The 22,158-nt window shown below is 35.7% G+C and overlaps 1 protein-coding gene across 9 annotated transcripts in view; it reads right to left on the reverse strand.

The window, feature by feature from the left end:
• Positions 1–248: 248 nt before the first annotated feature.
• Positions 249–22,158, reverse strand: part of LOC129221970 (cordon-bleu protein-like 1) — a 373,733-nt gene continuing 351,823 nt past the window's right edge. For 7 of the 9 annotated variants that reach the window (XM_054856374.1, XM_054856373.1, XM_054856375.1 and 4 more), the window contains 5 exons: positions 19,316–20,330; positions 17,893–18,033; positions 9,995–10,111; positions 6,655–9,369; positions 249–1,298 (listed from right to left, as the gene is read on the reverse strand). In XM_054856374.1, coding sequence (XP_054712349.1) covers positions 6,893–9,369; positions 9,995–10,111; positions 17,893–18,033; positions 19,316–20,330 — 3,750 coding nt within the window. In that variant the 3' untranslated portion in view covers positions 249–1,298; positions 6,655–6,892. Of the gene's footprint in view, positions 1,299–3,662; positions 3,803–6,654; positions 9,370–9,994; positions 10,112–17,892; positions 18,034–19,315; positions 20,331–22,158 lie in introns of all 9 variants that reach the window. The other 2 variants (XM_054856372.1, XM_054856378.1) reach the window with 2 other exon arrangements.

Raw genomic sequence — 22,158 nt, forward strand, 5'->3', positions numbered from 1 at the left:
TTCGTCAAACCAAAACTTCACCAAACGCGCATTAGACTGCCAATTAGAGTTGCCAAACTTGCCCAATTCATTTTGGAAAACTTTCGAGAAGATATTTTTCGAGATTTTATGTTCTTGATTCTCATTTGGAGTTAGTTTTGGTTTCGACAAAAATGGCAGACGGGCTAGGACGTAACTTTTTGTAAAATTCTGCGCATAAAATCGTTCAACTGGATCAACATTTAAAAAAAAAAGACACAGCAACAATAAACTGGCATAATTATTTATTATAATTTTTAACACAAAATTGTAAAATTAAATGCTATTTTGCTATAACAATTGCAATATAATTCTAAATATTAAAAATAAAGGCGTCATTACTTATAACAAAAGTATGCCTTTTTAAAATGAGAAGAGCGACTGCTGGAAAATAATTACCAAACCTTATGGCTTAAAAATATTTTAGGAAATATTGCTGATAACGTTTTAGCACTTTATGTCTCATAATATATATTTATATACGTTTGCTTTACATATGATACAAGTAAACATATATATAACTGCGTAAAAGCAGAAACAGCATAAATTAATCTTAAGATATATTTTTTTTCTGAATATATCTTAAAACAAACAGATATGACTTTACATGTTTGTAAACTGCCTTATATACATATCAACTGTTCCCATAATAAAGAGGCACTGTTGTGATTAAAATTATTTCTTCTGCACGTAATGATTTATGATCTAATGATGATAAAAAAATTCAATTATGAATAGCAGATATGTATTAATTCTGTTGTTTTTTAATATTTTTTCCCTTTAAATCTGCTAAACACATTTTCTTTCATTTAGAAAACAGAATTGGCAGAGATCATTAAGTAGGTCCGTTCTCTCTGAGAAAAATAAAGCTTTCTTTTATATATATATATTTTTTATATGTATATATATAATTTAATTTTAAGTCACACCAGCTTTTGAAAATTTCCATGTCTTTGGTGTTTGATATTGAGCTTCATTTGTGGCACTTAAACAGGCACTAGCAGTAGTATCTGTAAAAAATTCATTTCAGTTTTCAACAATTTCCTTAATTTTCTGTACTGGCACAATAAAAAGTCATCACCCTTCGATGATAAATCTCTGTATTTTTAATAATATTTACACATCACTCGTGATCGCAACCCACGACCATTTGGCTGATCGCAGGCGTTTATGACCAGAAAAATTCCATCACAGTAACCATGCTCGAAGAAAGCCTAAGAATCTGCAGTAGATGCTGTACCAAACACTTTCAGGTTCCAACCTGTCTTGGCTGTAGGAATCTGGAGGAAAGAAAAAAGATCTTTCTTTTAAAAGTGAAAAGTGGTTGGATTCCAAATAATAGCTATAAACGAAGTTGGCAAAACCTACTGTCGACCGCCTATTCGCAACTCTAATAAACTATCGAGGGCGCTGCAGCCACTGTCTAATAGCGGATGAAAAAGGTAAAAAAACAAAGAGATGCCGTAACTTATAACTTGCTTTGAAGCTTAATGAATGACAGTAATATTTCATTGGGTTTGTGGGTAACTTTCTTTTCTATTCCTCTGAAATTACGTTGCACCACAAACTCTCTGAAGCCTGTAATTTTCTCCAAAGAAAACACGTGGAACGGAATGTTTTACCTTTTTCTTTAGCATTGTTAATCACCGCAAGGTAGCGTATTCGAGCTCTGATGCTGCGAATAAGATCGATTAATAGCAAAACAGTTTTCCATGCTGGAAAGAGAATTCTTTTCAACGGAAAATAGTGTTTCATGTTTTTAAGCTTGAACGCCACCTGTAGGCTTCGCTAGTGGTGCTATATAATATTTTTTTTTTTTTGGATTAATTGATCACAACACATGCTACTTAGAGGCCAAAACGCTTAGGGGGACGAAATATGACGCCTTTACCGTACATTTTACATACTGTAAAAGCACTTATTTTCGGGAGGCTTTAACTTTCGCAATTTTCGTGAGCACGTCTTATTCGAAAAAAATTAAGCCTCGTGAAATATTTCAAATTTATGTATGTATTCTACTCTACTTAGGTTCTGTTCATATAATATTCGGGAAATTTTCCGCTCATGAAATCACCGATGTCTTCATTTTCGCGAAAATAAATGCTTTCACTGTATTCAAAATGAAAATCGGTTACAAGGACGCCCATACGCTAAATTGTAAGGGGGGGGGGGATGCTCAGACATTTTCCCCATGTTTTAGTAGGATATTTCCTCCATAGAAACCGATTTCAGTACAGATTAGAGTTATTAAAATTTGACATTTTAAGTAACGTATTCATTAACTGTTGGAGAAATGTTTTTACATTTTTGCAAAGAAAAAAGTGCTAAAAGCAAAGATGTTCTAATTTCAAGGGGGGGGGGCTTGAACCCCCACTTGCCCCCTCTATATGGGCGCCCTTGATCGGTTATTTGCATTTTCAAATGAATACAACATGGGTTTGACGAATCCGGTCGGAGAGATACTTATTGTGTCTTTAATTAAGCTACGTTGGACAATAACCTGGACGCAAAACGGCTGATCTGTCATAAGCACTAGCAAGAGGCTACCCTATTTTAGTTAAAATTTGAAAGACGCACAATTTTCCTGAAAATTGCAACCATAAATGTATGGCACTCATTAGAATCGATACTAAACCAAGCGAACATTCAACTTGATTTACTGAAGGGACGGGACGTCCCATAATTTTCTCGTGGTACTAGCAAAAGAATTTGGTTTTTAAGGCTCGTGTTAGAACGTATGAGTCTCAAGTTATGTTCAGTCTGGTTAATGACTTACTAAAAATTGTTTCATAAAGTGATTGGCTGTCGTCTAATTTAAGTATTAAAAAAATTAAAACAAAAAAATAAAATAAAAAAAAACATTTTTTTTTGTTGAAGAAATGAAGTTTATTTTAATGTAATTTGCCTTGGATACTAGTATATAAGATGCGTGAAAAAATTGGGCTCGAAGTTGAAGAAACAAAAAATTTTTTTCAAACAAATAATTACAATAATAACTAAATCCCCGAACGATAGTTTTGTGATCTAGAGAAATAATTATTCTTTCCCCTTAAACGTTCATCTGTTAAAATAGCTCAGATAGCTTGAATACTATCAAGAATAATGTTTTGAAAACGTACCAAGTAAAATAGTTTTCATTAAAATGATAAAATTCATTGGTAAAAACTTTTGACTTTTGAATTAAGTTTGAATTGAATCGATGTGTTCAAGAACCAGTCATCTTCTTTGATAACACCCAGGAGATGGCCGGTTTTCGGACTCATTGATTCAACTCAATTCGCAACAACACTCATAAACGGGCCTCGGAGCTTGACCGCAGCGATAGCCTCCTTTTCCTTCATTTGCTGTAAACAAAACTAATTAGCCGTTTCAGCGAGTGCAAAACACCATGCATAAAAAGCTGCATAAGAAGAATGCCATACTTACCTAACGATAAACAATAAATAATCACATGCATACAACAACTGCACAAATTTCAAACACGAATAACTACGCATCACATTTATATGCTCAAAATAAAAAGCTGAATTCATGCTAAAAATAATGCTCGTATGGTATCGACCAGCTAATATTTCACAGTACAAAAGCATTAAGCTTCAACTTCATAGCCTAACATGCCAGCAATTATCTCAAACAACAATTACTTATATTCTTCCCAATGAAATGATTGATATCTGTAAGCTGAATAAATAATTCATTGTTGTCGGGATGAGCTGCCAGATTCCTCCCGGGCCTTCTTCTTTGGGGATTTTTTACGAAGTTGTAAACATGATTTTTCATATAACTAATTGAATAAAAATAAATCAATGTAGCATAGAAATAAATACACACCAGACTGTAAATATTGGGTGATTCAGAACTATTGCTCAATAATCTGCATGTTGGTCATACCAGGGTTTGCCGATACATATCAGTCAATATGTACAATCATATATATCACGATATATATCCGATATTTATTTTGAAAATATGATTTTTTTTTTTTGTATTTAATTTTGTTCGGTATTTTCAATATAAAAATTATATTAATCATAGAAATAGTGCTCATTTATTATTAAAAATAACCAAAAATATATATACACTATACTTTTATGATGTATTAATACATCACTAATACAGCAAAGTAATACAATTATCTCATTTTTATTTTATCTTTATTTTTGTTATTAGAATTTAAAATCTTAATAAAAGTGCCTAATTAAATATTAAACCTTGGTCAGAAAAAAAAAGAAAGAAAATGTCTTATGTCTATGCATCAACTAACGCATATTTTTTATTTCTAAATCATATAACCGAGTAAAAGTATCTAATAGAAGAAAAATGATTAAAACAGCTACGCCAAATAAACTTCATTAAAACTGACAAAAATTTAAAACAAAACATTAGATATAAATAATGAGATAAACCTTAATTTTAAGTCAACATATTGTAACAATAATGTAAGAAAATAAAGAGTGATTTGAGGATGCATTTACTATTTTGAAGACTTAAGTGTGAACTGATTGAAAATATCGGATATATATCAAAATATCCGATATAATATCAAAATATCCGATATTTTCGAAAATATCATATTTTCGAACCCTGGGTTATGCACACGATAGCAAGCAATATATCTACAGGGACAGTAGCAAACGCAAAGCTGACGTGCTACATGCACAGAAAGTCAGAAACGGACGGATTCGATACAAGAGTCACAAATTTTTGACGCAAAAACGATTTTTCACAACATTTTAGTCTTTGAGAAAGGTTCAAAGTGGTTGTTTAAATACACGAGTCGCGAAGACATCGCAGCGGTCGGTGAAAGCTTGTTACAATCTCTCTCTCATCGTTGCGCTGTCATTTGCAACGCAGATGCAGGCCGCAAATTTCAACAACTGCTTTAACTCTTTCTCAAAACTAAAATGTGTAAAATCGTCTATTGTGTAATAATTTATCATTATTTGTGACCTGTTTCGCATCTTTCAGTCTCTGGCTTTGTGTGCACGCATAGCGTTTGCGATCATATGTTCCTACATGATTGCTGTTTACTATCCTGTCCCTGAGCCACATTCAGATTATTAAACGCTAGCTCTGATTCATCTTGCATACTAGTTACAATCATGAAGCAGTTTAAGATCGTTTCACGGTTTTTTTTTTAATTATTAAAGTTTTCTTTTTCTTGAAGAAAGGGACCAACACTTTTCATGCGCATCAGGACGATATGCAGTAAAAACTACCAGTATAATGTTTATATTGCCTTCTACAGATTTCCTTAGCCATACATCAGCAAACTGCATTGATTACATCTGTTGGTATTGATGCAGAAGGCGATTTACTGCTGTAGTAACTAGCACAGTCGAAATTTTCTCCTGGCGGGAGCTAGTTAGGTCATACAGTCCTTTTATGTATTTTAGACTAGAATTGGCTATGCGGCGAAAAGAGCAGCGCTTCGAGCTCCAGTTCGTCATTTCAAAGATGACGCAACAAGAATGCAAAATTAAAATAATTGCAGTTGCTGAAATAAGTAATTAAATAGAGCGATAAATCGCTTGTTACATTAATAATGAAAAAAAAGTCTACTCCTAAAAATGTGACATTTTAAATCTCTTTGAGTTCAACCGATACAGCAGAAGCTCCAGTTTATTTTGTTAATGCTATTTATTCCTTCGATCATTTCAACAATGAATAAGCAATTTTCGACGTTTAAATTCATTCTGTTGCCTCTAAAATACAATATATATTCAGAACATTAGTTAAGGCTGCACTTCAGTTATCGGGCAGAACGAAAGAAAATGAAATATTCTTAAAGTACGCCTCTTAAAGTAGTTTCATAAATAAATTAAACAGCGCGCTCGTATGTTTTCAACATTCTGACGTCATAACAGGTTACAATCTAAAGGCTAAGGCTGTACCTTACTGTCTGTTTTCTTTAAATGAGAACTAGCTCCAATTTGCGCATGCGTCAAGTCTACTCTTATTTTATCGAAATAGACAGAGAAACCCGGAGATAAAAAGTGCAAAATAACGAGTTTAGCTGTTCTTCCAAAGTAGAGTCGAAAAAGGCGAAGATAGCAAGTGCGAGCGGAAAGTGCCCATCCTCAACCTATCGCCCCTTTTTAAAATGGAATCTATCCTGAGTAGTACTCTCTGTTTTCGAGAACGGACAGTACATACAAGTCGACACATCAGCTTAAGATCAGCCATTTTGGATCGAAGCACGCGTTTAAGTGGTTGTCGTTTCTGGCAAGTTTTCGCGTTCGGTGATTTTCACAGCGTGTAATTATTAGCGACACATGAATTGTTTTTTAAATAAATTATTATTTTAGGTCAATTTGGCAAAAACCAAAATTTTGCTCTGGCAACCCCTTGCTCCGCAAAAATGAAAAATCCGATCCGAAATGACTACACTTAAGCTGATGCGTCGGCCTATATATAGCAGCTCGACTAAAGGCAGCACACTGGCAGATTATTGAGTAATCCAGCATTTTTGCAAAAAGCACTTTTTTAAAAATACATAAGGTACTCTGACAATAATTTACGAACACATTGTGTAACTATCATTACCCAATCCAGAAAACAACAGCAGTTTTTAAAAATAATAAATGTACCACTATAAATTAGAATTCGTAAAATCAAGTTAAAAGATTCCCTTACCTTTCGTAGAGCTTGCTTGCCACCAAAACCTCTAATTTCTAACATAAGCTCTTCTCTTGGGTCCGCAGTCCTGGAGAATTTCGTGGGACTTTTCTTGGATTCCTTTTTGGTGACAGGCAAGGTATTTGTCTCTCGGGCCATCAAAAGTTGACTGGAAACCGGGATTTGTTCAGCAGGAGGGATGGCAGGCATCGCTGAGCTCTGGGTTTGGGGAAGAGGAGGTGGAGGGGGAGGCTGGCTAGAACCATTGGACTGTGATGTTCTGAGGCTTGGCAGTCACTTTAGATTCGTATTGATTGTTTTTCTCACTTGAAAACCTTGAAGGTTTTTTACTAAACACTGCCATTAGTTCTGAGTTCAATGAATGAGATTTAGGAATAGTATTACTACTCCAGCTTGAACTGCCTGCTTGTTTAACAGAAATGTTCGTATTAGAAGGGGGGATTTTAGTTTTGTGTACTGAAGCATATTCGTCAGGATTTGATTTAACGTTGTTAATATTTACCTTCGTGATATGCAATTTAGAAGAATCTACATTAGTATCTTTTTTGCTACTACTAACTGATTCAGTTTTTGAAGATTTTGGCTTTCTCAAATCTACTTCAGCTCTTCGTATCTTCTCTTGCACATAACCACCTGGTCGTTTGGAGCTCGTTCTTAAATCCTCTATTATCGATTGCCTGCCATCGCTAACTTCGCTTATTTCTGCCAAGGGCCATTTTTTCAACCCTATGATAGAAGGCGTGTGGCTTTCATCTTTCATACTCGACATTTTTACAAAAGGTTTAGCTGCCTTGAACATTGAAGATGGTTCTTTAGCAGAAACCTTAATTTCAAATTTTTGTTTTTGAACAATGTCTGCCTGTTTCATATCGTGTGCTTTATAAACATTAGCATCAGAGGTTTTGTGAGAGCTTTTTGGTACTTCATCTTTGTTAGGAATGTTTTTATGATCTTTTACTAGATGCACTTGATTTACTTTAGATTTGACACTTACATGTTCTTTTATTAATTTAGGTTGTGTTTCATTGTTCAATTCAAGCTCTGTGGGTTTGTTTGTAACGCCTACTCCTTTGACACACTTTTTCTCTTCCATAGGAACAGGTGGTAATTTTCTTTTCTCCATGCTGTTAGGAATAACTTTACTGAAGCCCTGAGGAATATTTTCTAAGCTTTGAAACTTTGACCTAGACGAGGCCACACTAGATGGCTCAATGTCCAATGCTGGCACTTGTCGTTGTTGCCAGGAACCAATGGTGACTGAAACAACTTGGGATTTTGGCCTAGTATTTCTATTTAAAGTCATAGCATGAGAGGGTTGAAAGGCACTGTTAGGTTTAGGCTTAGGTCGCGGAAGTGTCTGTGATTTACTATTTTCACTTTCAAGTGAATGTACTGATGATTCATCAGGACTAACATCTGGTGAAGACTGCAATTTATCACTAGTTTGTGCAGAAACATCTTCCATGCTTTTTGCACTTTCAGGAGACGGAACTTGTGTACTAGATGTCACTTTTTCTTGCGGTGATGGTACTTGCACTGTCTTATCTTCAGGCATTTGAACCTGAACATCTTTGTCCTCTAAATTCACGTTCGCTTGCGTATCTACAGAACACGAACTCACAGCTTCTGTTTTCTTCGCTCCATCGTGAGAACTAATATCTATATCAACAATAGAAGCCTCAGAAGGAGTTTCAGGAACAGGTGGTGTACTGGGTCTAGCAGGTTCTTTCAGGGAGAAAGTTTTTGATTTGGATCTAGGCAATGACCTGGTTCTAAATCCGTCAGGACCTATTTTCGATGAATCTTCAGATATGTGATTTTCATCGGTCACGCTCTTGGTATCCAAGTTTTCTAAGCTTCCAAATGGAGGAAAAGGCATCTGCGGTACAATTTTTTCACTTTGTAGCAAACTCTGATTACATAACAACTGCTTTTGCCAAGATATGAATTGTGCTTGAAGGCGATGGTATTCTTCTTGGAGGCGCTTTTGTTCTTGAAGGAAATTGTTTCGTAGTTCTTCAGCTTCTGAATCCTGAACAAAATTTTGATCTGAATGAGTTCTTTTTATGTTATCAGGTACAGGTACTTCCTCATATTTCTTGGCTATCACAGGCCTCTCATATTTTCTAGGAATCAAATTATATAACGAAAGAGATCTCACAGCAAGAGGCACTGTATTAGTATTCGCCGGCTGAGCAGATTTTTCTTCAACAATGTCAGCACTCGTTGCTAGCTCGGGAGCATCTGGCTTACCAATTTCTTGAACACAGCTAACCTTAACTTCGGGATGACTTCTAAGCTTTCTTGGGGGAGCTTCAATTTGAGTTTTCTCAGGGAGTTGACTGTTACTTTTCGCGGTGACTTCTGCGGGGGGATTGCTATAAATATCTACCGTTTCTTCCTTTTTATAACACCCTAATGCAAAGTTTTCTAATTTTCTCCTGGTTTGGGGAGTGGTCGAAGCACTATCTCGTGGACTGTTGTTGGAAAGAGAACTGGAAACACTATTTTTGTCACTATTAGCATTATTGTACGCTATTTCAACGCTGTTATATACTATTGTTTCGGGAGGAACCTTATCTGCAATGTTCTCATTCTTGCTGCTAGAGTTCGTTTCATCATTACAGACAAGCTGATCTTTAATCCTTCGTTCCACTGTTTCTGCAGATGTATTTTCAGCTGCACAGTCAACTGGTGCATGAGGCAGCATATCTACATGAATATCAACAAAATAAATGAAAAACATATTAGTAATATTACAAGCTAACATTTAAGTATAAAATACCCCATTCAGTGTGCATTTAATATTAGGTTATTTAACTGTTGAATATCAAAAAACTTTCATGCAAATATATTTAGAAATATCTTATGGGTTATGCAATTTGGACTTCAGGTCCATAAAAATGAGCTTCCCAAAAATAATCATAATTAAAACTGTTACACATTTTAATACTCTCTTATAGTTTTGGGAACTCCTGGGTTAACACAAAACAAATAGTGGAGCTACAGCTGTGTCAAAACATCTTAAGGCCTTTACTTCTACTATAGTGCCCTTTACTCAAAGAAACGATATAATTCAAAATCAATTTTCAGTACCATTTAACGTACCAAAGCTATAATATTAACATTAAAAATTATAAATTACAATGTTTTGTGGAAAAAAGGAAACGTAAAACTATATTTTTCGCGATACTCTATTACATTGAAATCATGACGATATAAATCGATTACAGCTTTACGTAGTAAATAATACTTTGATGCTAACATTAGAAACAGTATAAACTATCTGGACTTGTTATTATTATTATTAAATTATTCATTTCAAATTTTTTCTTACCATCAACGTTATTTAAAGCACTGCTTGTTTCAGAGTCATTGACACTAACAGTTGTTTCACTGTTACTTTGGGCAGGAAACTCAACATCAGAAGGCACTGATTTTTCATCTGCAGATTCTAAAACATAAAAAGTTAGCATTGCAAAAAAAAGTTACAACATCTTTCGCGAAAATCAAAAGTGTGGCAAAACCCATATTTCAGATCTGCCGAAAAGATTTACAATCGACGGAAATGAGGTAACAAAATTTTAGTAGAAAACAGAAATGTGCCGTGGGAAAAATTAAGATCAATTCAAATTTGTGTGTTTACATAATAATACTTTTGAAACAACTGTAAGAAAAACCGTGACCTACATATGTAGCTTTCTAGGGAAAGGATTCTTCATACAAGTACGCTTTTCTTTAAATCTGAGGGAAAATGGTTTATGAAATACCGATTTTTAAAGCAAGTTGATACTAAAACTCAATTTATAGTTTTGAAATTGTGATAAACATAAAACTTGTGTTACCTGAAAGAAAAAAAAATCTAAAATTTTGAGCCTGACGATTGCTTTTGTTGGCTATGTTGGAAAGAATTGCTAATGAAAACATTGTACAGTTAAAATTATCAAGCAATGGTTAAAATTAAAATACAAGAGGCAAACTGATCAACGCCAACACTCAGACGGATCAGATCGGGACCAGTTTGGCTGAGACCCTTTCATAATTAGAAGGGAGAAGCTGTGGTGATTCAATTTAAGTTAAGGAATAATTTAAATATTTTATCCTTTACAAATGTTTTGTAAAATAAACAAATAAGAATCCATTATAAAAATTGCAAAATATGTCTCAACGCAATTTTATAAAACAAAAACTTCATAATAGTTATTTATACTATATTGAGAATGTCGGGAATATACTTTCCGAGAAGAAATTTTCGAAACAAAATAAATACATGCAAAATTCAGGCTGAGTCATGTTATCTAACTTTTAATAACACTGAGTGGCAAAACTTATTTTTCGGTGTAAAACCAGAGTATCGACTTCAATATTTTTTTTTTTGGCATTTCTGTCAGTTATTTTACTTACACTTGATTCTTCACACTTGCGCGTTTGGTTTACACTAAAAATACAGCACGAAAAGAACGTCAAATCAAAACATTTTATTATTATTTTTGGGGAATAAAAAACGCGTTTCTTCAAAAATCTCAAACACTCATATTTGTAGATCCTGCCATTTATCTGTCCACGGTCAGATCCGTCATTTCGAGGTTTTCAAGGGGGAGGAGAAAAACAATGCAAATTTTATTGTAAACAACAAAAACCATGCCTATTACATGTAAAAACATTAATTTTTCAAACCCGGGGGGAGGGGGGATTGACCCCCCGCCCGGCCCCCAAAATGACGAACCTGCCCACGATAGTATATTTCTAGGGATGCACTGCCCCCATCATTTATCACTTCTTGATATAGTGATAACGTTCGCGTTTTTTGCATCTCTGAAACTTAACATGTTTAAAATTTTGCTTTGTATGGAAGAGAGCAAAGTAATTTCCGCTAAAAAAAACTCCTTTCTTTTGTTCAAAACTCTTGGTAATTTATTTAAAAAAAGAAAAATGAATCATCCCACAGAAGACATAAAAAGAAAAAGCTCTAAATGCAGCAACAGCAATTCGAAGAAACTTCATACATAGATAGGATGAAACATCAAAAGTGGTAGAAGGAAACTTGTTCTCTCCCCTCTTTTAAAATTGCAGGGGTTTTTTTTCTTTTAAATTTCATCATTTATATTCTAAAACTTCAGTATATATAGGAAAAATAACACTCCGAACTTTCCAAAAAATTATAGCACATTACTCAGACGATCTGCATCAGAATTCTGGATTCACCAAATAAATAAATCCGGAATTCTGGGCTACACTAAGAAAAGTTTCAAGCCTAGTTATTTATCTTTCCTAATGTTCGTATGCGTGTGTGTTTCGGGGACGGGTGGGTGAATCAATAATAATAAACCGTAATCATTTCATATTCAATTTCATCATAAACGTTCCTGTTCCTCTGAATGGCTGCATTTTCGAGTCATTGTAATAAACATTGATACACATTTTAAACCATTGTAAAAACCAATGCAAGTACAATGAATGATATTTGAGCATAATAATCATGTACAAGCTAAAAACTATTTCTCGTAGTTTTTACAGTCAAACATGCGATCCGATAGGATAAAGGCTCAGTGACACACACACACACACACACACACACACAAAAAAAAAAAAAATAAATAAATAAATAAATAAATAAATAAATAAATATAAAAAAAAATAAATAATAAAAAAATCAGGAATTATTTTTTTTTTAAATCAACATTTTTAAAACAATTTTTATTCCCCCACTTACTTATTCTTTTGGGTATGCTTTCCAGTATCCTGTTGCAAATTCTTTCATAAAGCTATACGTTTTCATAACAAATTTCCAAGTCGATTGATTCTAGCTACTATTCCAGACAATTGTCTCAAATAAAAAGGCATGTGGAAAACTGGCATTTCTGCATAAGCTCCGAGTATAATACAATTTCAACTCTGCCATTATACAGCCTATTTTTATGTGAGCCAAAATATTGTTTGCTGCACAATCACAAGCAACGATCGAAAGTTCCATTGTAAGCCCATTTTCGATGTTCAAACTTCAAACAAAGAACTGCGTATTTATCGTTTGTTCAACATTCTATTTCACCAATAAATTTTATTTCAAATAGTGCACTAAGTTTCCGTTCGAACGCCGTCAAGGGTGTCAGTAATGTAAATAGATTTCACAAGGGTTTGATGTCAGACAAACCAAAAGCCGATTGCTGAAGAATTGCATACAATGCCTAAAATCACGTAATCTTTTTTTTTTTTTTTTTTGCCCACTTGAAAAGGAAAAACCGCAAATTGTGATAAAATACCAAGAAAAAGTTTATGACGAATGTATTATCAGTTAAACATTGTTTCACTGGTAAATCCTTTCAAAAGTACAGAATAAATTCCTGTTCTATGCAATTGAAGGATGCGTCATGATTTCGATAGTAAAATTACTCCATTAGAGCAAAAATGTAGTCTTCAAGTATGCAAAGTTGAATTTCCAGGTTTGTTTGTAATTCTCTCCTTTTTGTTGATTGAATGAAATTCCCCGATTGTTACTGTTTTTCAGGAGAGGAGGTCAGTAGTCCCTCAGCTCAACATACTTTAGAAGTGTTAAATTTTTGTTCTGAAAGCTATACTTTACAAAATAAATAAAAAATAGTACCAACAGCATTAAAACCCCGTTTGTGGTATAGTAACACCCCGTTTGCACTGGCGGAATTAAGCCGCTTAGTTTTCAGCTAACCTACTGCGCATTCACTTAGCGCATCTCAAAGCCGCTTCAGTTGAGCGACACTGGGAAGCCGCGAAGGAGACGAATCTCCATGTTAGCAGTTTGGCAACAAAATTCCACTTCCGCCAGAGGCCGCTAGAGTATCATCTCTCGCACTACTTATATCTTTTCGCTCGTAGCGAAGCATTGTAAACAAGTGTGTTTTAAAAACTATCACCTGTATATTTGGAAGTATTAAACTACTTTCGCCATGAAAGCTGTTCAAAGAAGCATAGAATACTTTACTCCACCCTAGGTTTTTGGCATATTTTGCATTCGATGTGTTTAATTTGTATTTCTGCTACGACTTTAGCGAGCATTCATTCTTGTTATGTGTTGTGCAATTTTGTGTTCTATTTTGTATATTGTTTTTGATATGGCTGTTCTGCTCATTTGCCATGAAACTAAAAATGATTTTAGCTGGCTTTTGAAAACATTTTCTCCCAATAAAACCCGTAAATTACGATCCGGTTTTCATAATTTTTCTGAGTACTATGCATTTAATTTTAAGAGTAAGCGAGAAGACTTGATTTTAAAGTTATTCATTTAAAAAAATACAAAGAGAGTAGCAATGAACAACTAAAGTTTTGGAATTTAAATCACTAATTTTGTTTCCTTCTAGTTATATTTCCATGTCCTTTTTCTTCTTATTTATTAAATTCCACATATGCTTAACTTGAATAATAGAAACTCCACTGTAGTAGAAAAACTCAATAACGCACTCATGTAGAGAATTCAATTGAAATTAAGATTGAACTGTTTAACTTATAATTTTCATCAAAATATTTATGTTTTGCTTTTTTTTTCTTCAAATTTCACTTAAATCCAGAGCAGAGCAACAATTTCAAACTAAACGTAATAAATAAAGTTTTATGTAAGCTTATATCACACGAAATTTATGTATGGGAGGAGGAGAAAGAAAGTAACTATGGTAAGTGAAAACGAAACACAATGTGATAAATATAAGCTATAAACTAAATCAACGCTTGTAATAAATAGCACTTTCTTGTAACATTATTTGTAATTGTTCACAATTAACTAACGAAAAAGCAGTTTTTTTTCAATGTTCAAAGTATTAATTATTTTTTTTCTTATCGTTTTTAAAGATTAATCCACCAGAAAAAAAAGGGGGGAAAAACGGCTTTTTCAGCAGAAGTAAACAAAAAAAGAAACTAAATATTATTGCACATATTACTGTGAAATATTTAATTTTAAATGAGCTTATATCATGCAAAATTTATGGGGGAGGGGGGGAGAGGGTTGATCGAAGTTACTGCATAAATTAATTGGAGTAAAAGAACTAAGGAGAAAGAAGATCGAGGACACACAGAATTAATGTCTAAATTCTAGAACAAATATAAGAAAGAAAGTAATTTTAGGTCCATCGTGCTGACCACGCGATATTATTGAGTTCCAACAAATTTTTCGTATCAATGGCCCCAAACTAGCTAACTGCCGGCATCCACCCAGTCGAATACTCGGGGTCGGTTAAATCAGGCGAGCGAACTGCGAGAGATGGACCACTAGCGCCACCATTGGCGATGGAATAATCCGGTCACTTTTTCGCCCCGCTGCCAAAGGAGATGAGGCTCCTTCTTTTAGCCTCCCTGGGTTTGCAGTTAAACTTTAAGTGCGTTCTCTAGTGCAAACGACTTTTAAAGTAAGTGCGCTTAGCTCGTAAGTGCATTGATGGGTTGAGCGCGCTTAGCTCGCAGTGCAAGCGGGGTGTAAGACCGAAGTCCTAAATGTCCTTTCCGATGTACACTCCTGTTTGTGAAAATTGCAACACCACGAAGGACTTACGCGAGTGAGCTGAAAATTGCAGGAAATGTAAAATACGGCATGATATGCAAATGATTAGAGTTGCAGACAGGTAGTGCATGCGTATGCTGAGCAGCGCCCTCTGAACGGCGAATCGAATCGAATATAAATAGACGGCTGTAGCGAGGCGTGTATGATTATCGGTGGTTATATGCTAGAGTAAACGTTAACTGAATCTTTACTATGCCTCTTCGACGAAAGAAAGCGAAATTTGAGCAAATTTCGGAGTTTGAACGAGGCAGAATCGTCGGCCTTCGTGAAGCTGGATTGTCTTATCGTGCAGTAGCCGCTCGTGTGCAGCGTAACAGCAGCACAATCATGCGTGTTTGAAAGCAGTGAACGGACGAGGGTCGGACAACTCGGAAATCCGGGAGTGGACTTCGAAATGTGACGTCAACTCGAGATGATAGACACCTGGTGCGTATGGGCTGACGGACCGCACAACTTCTTTTAGACAATTGGCAGCGCAGTGGTCAACAGCTACAGGTATTTCATTGTGTGCTTCATCAATTCGGAGACGTCTGCTGCAGCGTGGGTTGCGCGCAAGGATTCCTTTATACAGGATTCCTCTCACGCAAAACCATTGCCGCCTGCGGCTACAATGGGCCAATGTGCATAGGAGCTGGCGTGCTGACTGGCAGCAGGTCGTCTTTTCTGACGAATTCAACTTCAATTTGTGGCACCATGATGGCCGAATTCGTGTCAGGCGCTATGCTGGTGAACGGCACATTCCGGATTGCATTATCGAACGCCACAGTGGACGAACACCCAGAGCTATGGTCTGGGGTGCCATAGCATATCATGGACGATCACAATTGCTACGAATTGTGGCCAATTTGAACAGTATTCGATACATAAACGAAGTTTTACAGCCCCAAGCTATTTCTTTCCTGCAAGGATTGCCAGGGTTTTTTTTTCTAGCAGGATAATGCCCGTCTACATGTCGCCAGGACTGTCAAACCTACCTTGATTCCAGCAAGTACAGCTTCTTCCTTGGCCTGCATATTCCCCGGATATGTCACCGACTGAACATGTGTGAGATTTCGTTGGGCGGCGTCTCGCTCGTAATCCTCGTCCTGTTGCTTCGACAAACGAACTTTGGTTGAGTATACAAACAATATGGAATACTCTTCCGCAGGCAGATATTCAAACTTTGTTTCACTCCATGCCGAGTCGTGTAGCGGCTCTTATTGCGGCGCATGGTGGCCACACAAAATAATAATTTCTATCAATTTTTATAGTTTGTTTGGTTTGAAAATGTAATCATTTATTTGTACCATTACCAATCAACTGTGTATTAAATTTCATTCAACTATAATGCTTTCTTCATGGTGCTGCAATTTTCACAAACAGGAGTGTATAAAAATTAAAATTTAGTGAATAATGGAAGTTTTTGAAACAGTAATACAGGAATGCACCCAAAGGCATCATTCGAACCTCAAAAATTTCAGAACAAGCAAAAATATTTTCAAACATTTCACTTTTTCATCAGGACTTGATATTTTCTCATGAAATATAGAAAAAAGTATGAACCCTGTAGATATCGGCATATAGCTATGATGGCAGCTGCATAAAAATAAAACCACATTTCCCAAAACATTATTATACATAATTCACATAATTAAATCAAGTACCGACTGGTTAAAATATGCCGATCACAATGCAAGTTAAGTGATATTTTCAACAACTCTTTCAATGCGCCTGCCAATCATCTAAATCGGAGACATCGGCAAAAGGACATTGTCAGTGTTCTTTCCGTGCTTAGCTGCAAATCTTTCTTCCATGTGATATACCAAAACATGATCCGTTTTCCGGAATCCGTTCGCTGCAATATAACTTGCAAGTCGTAGTCAATCCAGGTTGTTATTAGTCAGAAGTATCCTAAGTGGACCACGGAGTAACAAGTCCCGAAAATATTTAGGTTATTGACGCCACCCAATGGAAGCCAAGGTTGTATTTGCTCAGTGTTTGGTAATGTGCATTTATTCGGCCAACCGAACCTTACCGCCAAATTTAGTGCGAAAATTCACTTTACACCTCTTCTACCTTTTTCTAGACTGTCAGTTGCTCAAATGCATTCCTTCAACTGTGGCTATCTATATTATAGTGGTGCCTCGTATACATGTTGTTCCCCATCAAAAACGAAACATATTCCAGAAAATGTTGCAATGTCATAGAAATATAATGATTTATATTTAAAAAAATCAACTTACTACACATTTCATTACCGGACATGACGTTCTATTTGGTATGATTTCAGAAACCCCATATATAGACAACTGACCCGAATACGATATTTTTTTTTTCTAACAGTAAACTATAGAACAAAATAGTTGCAATGACACTTCTTTTGTGCGTCAGATCATACCTAACAACTTGTTAGTCACTAAACTAAGCAAAATATTTTGCAGCTATAGAGAATACAAAGCTTTCTGAAGGGCGAGAAAACAAAGAGCAAGGCCATGCCATTAGAAGCCTGATAAGTTTAAGGAATGACAGACAACATGCATAAGAAGAATGAAAGAGGAAAAAAAGGACCAACCAACCACAAGTTGGATAAGCACTGAAATTAAGAGGTAATGCAGAAGTAACAGCCTTTTTCTTCAGAGACGTTCTTGGCAATGGAACTGGAGTAGCGTTAAGTCCCGAGAGAGTTTTGCCAGAAGATATCACAGGAGTAGAAAGAGAGGAGGAGATGATCCCACCTGCAATATTGCAATATATTTCCTCTTGGCATCCGGAGTCCGACATCGTCTTGAGATCCGAGTTTATCGAGGGCATGGAGGAATCTGCGTCACTGGTGAGGGAATGGGAGATGCCGCTATCATCAGCAGACGTATCTACAACTGGGAAAAGGAGTAACTTACAGAAATAATAAAAGAGAACAGAATGCCTAAAAGCGAATGCATGAGGTTGGAGGAGAAAAGCCTTTCTTTTCAAAGGATCAAAATATAGCATAACATTCATGGCCGTAATTTCAGTCAAGAATGGTCTGAAAAAAGCTCTAACTTTAGGGAAAGGAGCTCCATGGTACTTTTAGATCTTTTCTCCCGTAAAGTGTTAGGAAAACGTTGATTGGCTTTTGAGCAAAAACCTGCTTATGGCATAAAGATAGAACAAAGTAAATTTGTTCAGATCAGATGTAAATTCGTGTTGGAGGCAAACGTCCAAGTTGGAGGCAAGTTCAGGTAATCAGAGGTATTTTCAAACGTTGCAGACTAATAGGGAAATTTAATAATCTTTACGAAGTATGCCTGTTAAAAAAAATGCTAACTTTATGTTATTGTAGGATTTTTTTTTTTTGCCACTGCACACAAACTTTGAGTTTTTAGATTAGCAAAAACTCTAACATTTACACAGCACCTCAAGAACTAAGGACATCGGGGAAGAAATACCCTGAGCACTCCATGCAATCGTACTCACTTAAACAGTTTGCTTAGACGCTATTTATTTAATTGATTTTGATTTTGTTTTTAATGAAATTTCTAGTTGAGAAAATAAACTTAAAATGTACGCACCTACAATTAGCAAAATAATGCTAAAAACATATACGCAAAACAACTTTTTCATGAGAACTATAAGAAAGGTAAAAATAAAATCCAGAACAAACTCAATTAACTAACGCAAAACAAACTATTAAACACGAACCATAATATTGTTAGAAACCAATATTATTTATTTGATAAGCGACGAATTAATAGGGGAGAGGCCGAGACATTGACTTCAAGATTATCAAAGATTGAGGGAAAAAATACATTGCAATCAGTATTTAGATCAAACTTAAGTACTTACAGTTTTTGCGGATTTCCTCTCCTCGTTTCTGTCTCTCTCTTTTTTAATAATAATAAAAAATGTTTTAGAGGCTATTTACTTTTAATTTGATAATGAGACGATTTCAGTAGCAATTTTATACTACAGTAATATATATGGCATTAAAATACGTTTTCTTCATATTTTTATTACTAAAATTTAAGTTTCAATAATTGAAATAATTATTTCTCAAGGTTGTTTTTGAAACGGAATAACAAAAAGTATGATTTTTGGAAGCACTACATTAAATGGTAACTGCTATTTTTGACTGAAGCATAGCTTCTAACTTAGCTAGAAATTGCTGTCGTGTAAGCTCACCTTCACATCCAGCTGATTGGGAAGCAGGGTTTGTCAGCAGAGGAAAGCTACTTTTAGGTGACACTGGTTCAGGAGTAACTACGGTATGAGGCTCAACTACGCTATCGGAGGAATCCTGATCACTAGCAACGGCATGGATTTCAGCCTGACACACAGATATCACCTCCCTCTCGTCTTTCTGAGAGTCTGTATCGCTGTCGTCGAGCATTTTCTGACTTTGATAGTTTTTGGAGCAGTTCTCCGATTCCTGCAGCACTTCCTCCAGGTACTGAATGGCCTCGGATTCTTGCCGAACTGAATCCATGGCGTCACCGTTTTCGCAAGCAACGACATTGCAATCCGTGGGCGGAATAGGCCCGTTTTCACGTGTTGAAGTTTCGGACTCGTTGTCATAACTCTCTGGAGCGGGGTGTTGTTGATTTGCGGCGTCGGGTGGTTCGACGGGAGGCATGTCTGGCGACGAAGGAGATTCGATCGCAGGCAGGGTGGACACCGGAGGTTGAGGGGCTTTACGCTTACGAGAAGCACTGATGATGGAAACATTGGAACAAGATGGCACATTTTTTAAATTTGTCTCTTTAGATGTCATGGATGACCTTTTCATCAGAACACAACCATCGGAATAGTCTTTATGCAGAGGGCTGTCTTGTCTGTTCGCATCGCTCACAGAGACATGGTCTCCATGAACTATTGATGCTTCAGGGGATTTGTTCTCGGAACAGTCACTAAACACCGAAGGTTCGTGGTATCCGCTCGAATCTGAACTGTGCCTGGAATGAGAGACTGAGCTTTCAATCTCGTCCGCAGTTTTGACTGAGATTTCAGATTCGGGTCGGGAATTGATGGAATTTGAGCTCTGTGTAATTAGAGGAGGAGAAGAGTTCCGAGGTGGGGCCGGGGCTGGTCTTCTTTTGATGCTGTGCTTAGATTGAGAACCAAGCTTATTAAGACCTGTAGATTCACTTTGTGATGATGACAAGGTGTGTAGACCATTCGTTCCAGTCTCAAGTATAATCTGAAAAAAAAAAAAAAATTAAATTCTAAATAGTGCATACATATTTGAGTAATTAATACATATTAACCAAGAAATAGGTATTTTTTATGAGTGCTATTAAATGGAAAAATTTAAAAGAGATAGTGTTAGATAAGGTTATTCTAAAACTGATTAGCATAAAAATGCAGCTTAGGCAAAGCAGAGCCCAATCAAGCCAAAATGATGCCCGGGTTCTCGAAAAATTTGGTGCCCCTCTCACTAGAAAATCTGCCCATTTTCAAAGTGATAGTTTCCAAAAAAAGAGAAGAAAAAATAATTTGCTCTATATTGCTGCCCATAAAATTATTGTGCCCAGATCCACGGATCTGAAGGACCGTGCGTTAATCAGGTTCTGAGTTTAGGTGTCTGCAACCATTTTTAGCGCTGGGTCAAAATTAGAGCTCTAGACTAGTAATTTTGAGCAGTAGCCACTTTTGACTTTTGATAGTCATTTAAAAAAAAGGTATTCAGCGAAAAATATAAATAACTTTTAGAGATTTTGCTCCGAATTACATTGCCAAGGTGGAGTCGACTGTTGCACTGAACATCTCAGGATTCGAAGTGTGTTATAGTAGCATAATATACCAATGATTTTTAACAAATAAAAAAACACGTGCTTTTGGCGACCAAGACTCGATTTTTCGGTAGCCATTTTCAATGAAATGGTCGCCCGTTGGCGACTGGCGAACGCTAATCTAGAGCTTTCAGTATGTACCAGTAAACTCAAATCTTAAATCATTGCATTTTTAAATTTTTTTTTCACTTAATTTCATTGTTTGACTACGTTTGGAGGTTCGAGAGCTGAAAATACAAACGATTATATTTATTCCTTCTTTTTTTGTCTTTTGTCCGTTTCATTAAAGAAGTCTTTCAAAGAGAAGCAATTTCTTGTTAGCCTCGTAATTCAAGCAAAAAAAAAAAAAAAAAAAATCACATTCATTTTTGGTTGATGGCGTCGATGGGGCTCTGAAAATAAAGACAAACAGAACGTCTCACTTCAAATTTGAAACATCGAAAACTTATAAAATTAATTCTAGAAGAAAGAGTTTCTTCAAATTTAACTTTTTTGAGAGAAAAGGAGGACATTTATTTCATTTTAAAATTTTTTTCCCTCAGACCCGCTTCGTGAGCAGGCTTGCCTTCCGCCCCTCTTGACTGCCCTGTATGTGAAAGCTTATTAAATAAAAAATAATGCATTGAATTCATAAAATTTGAGCATTCATATTTAAGATAAGGGTAAAATTTCATCACGAAACAACAAATTGCACGCAATCTGCACCAAATATCGCCAAACTGAAACAAAATTTAACCTCTCCCTTTTCGCGCTAAATCTGACGATAACTTGGGGATTTATTGGCAAGCTTTAAAAACTGTATTTGAAAAATTGCCCTAAATAAAACACAAATTCAAAATAAGAAATGCGAAAGTTGTCATGCTAAACATGGTTCCATGACACAAAGCACGTAGAAGAAAAGCGTTGGGTAGTCAAGTCTGTAAGACTCTCTTTACCACAATGGTTCATAGCAATGCAGGAATTGCACAGCAGCGTATTTCACTCTTCACATAAATTAGTGATACACAATTTAACAGATAACGTATCAAACGTAACTAAAATACCGAAATATTTGCACTTAAAGTATGATTTACAACTATGTTACATTACATTTTATTATATTACTAGAAAGTCGCCCGTCAAGGTATGACGAGTGAAAATTGCTTCTACTCTTCTACATTTGAACGAAGCAATCACCTGTCTGGTGATAGTTTGATAGTTGAAATTTTTACCCTTACTCCAGTGGATTAACCCTAA

This window comes from Uloborus diversus, chromosome 5 (genome assembly GCF_026930045.1).
Source record: "Uloborus diversus isolate 005 chromosome 5, Udiv.v.3.1, whole genome shotgun sequence".
Lineage (NCBI taxonomy): Eukaryota > Metazoa > Arthropoda > Arachnida > Araneae > Uloboridae > Uloborus > Uloborus diversus.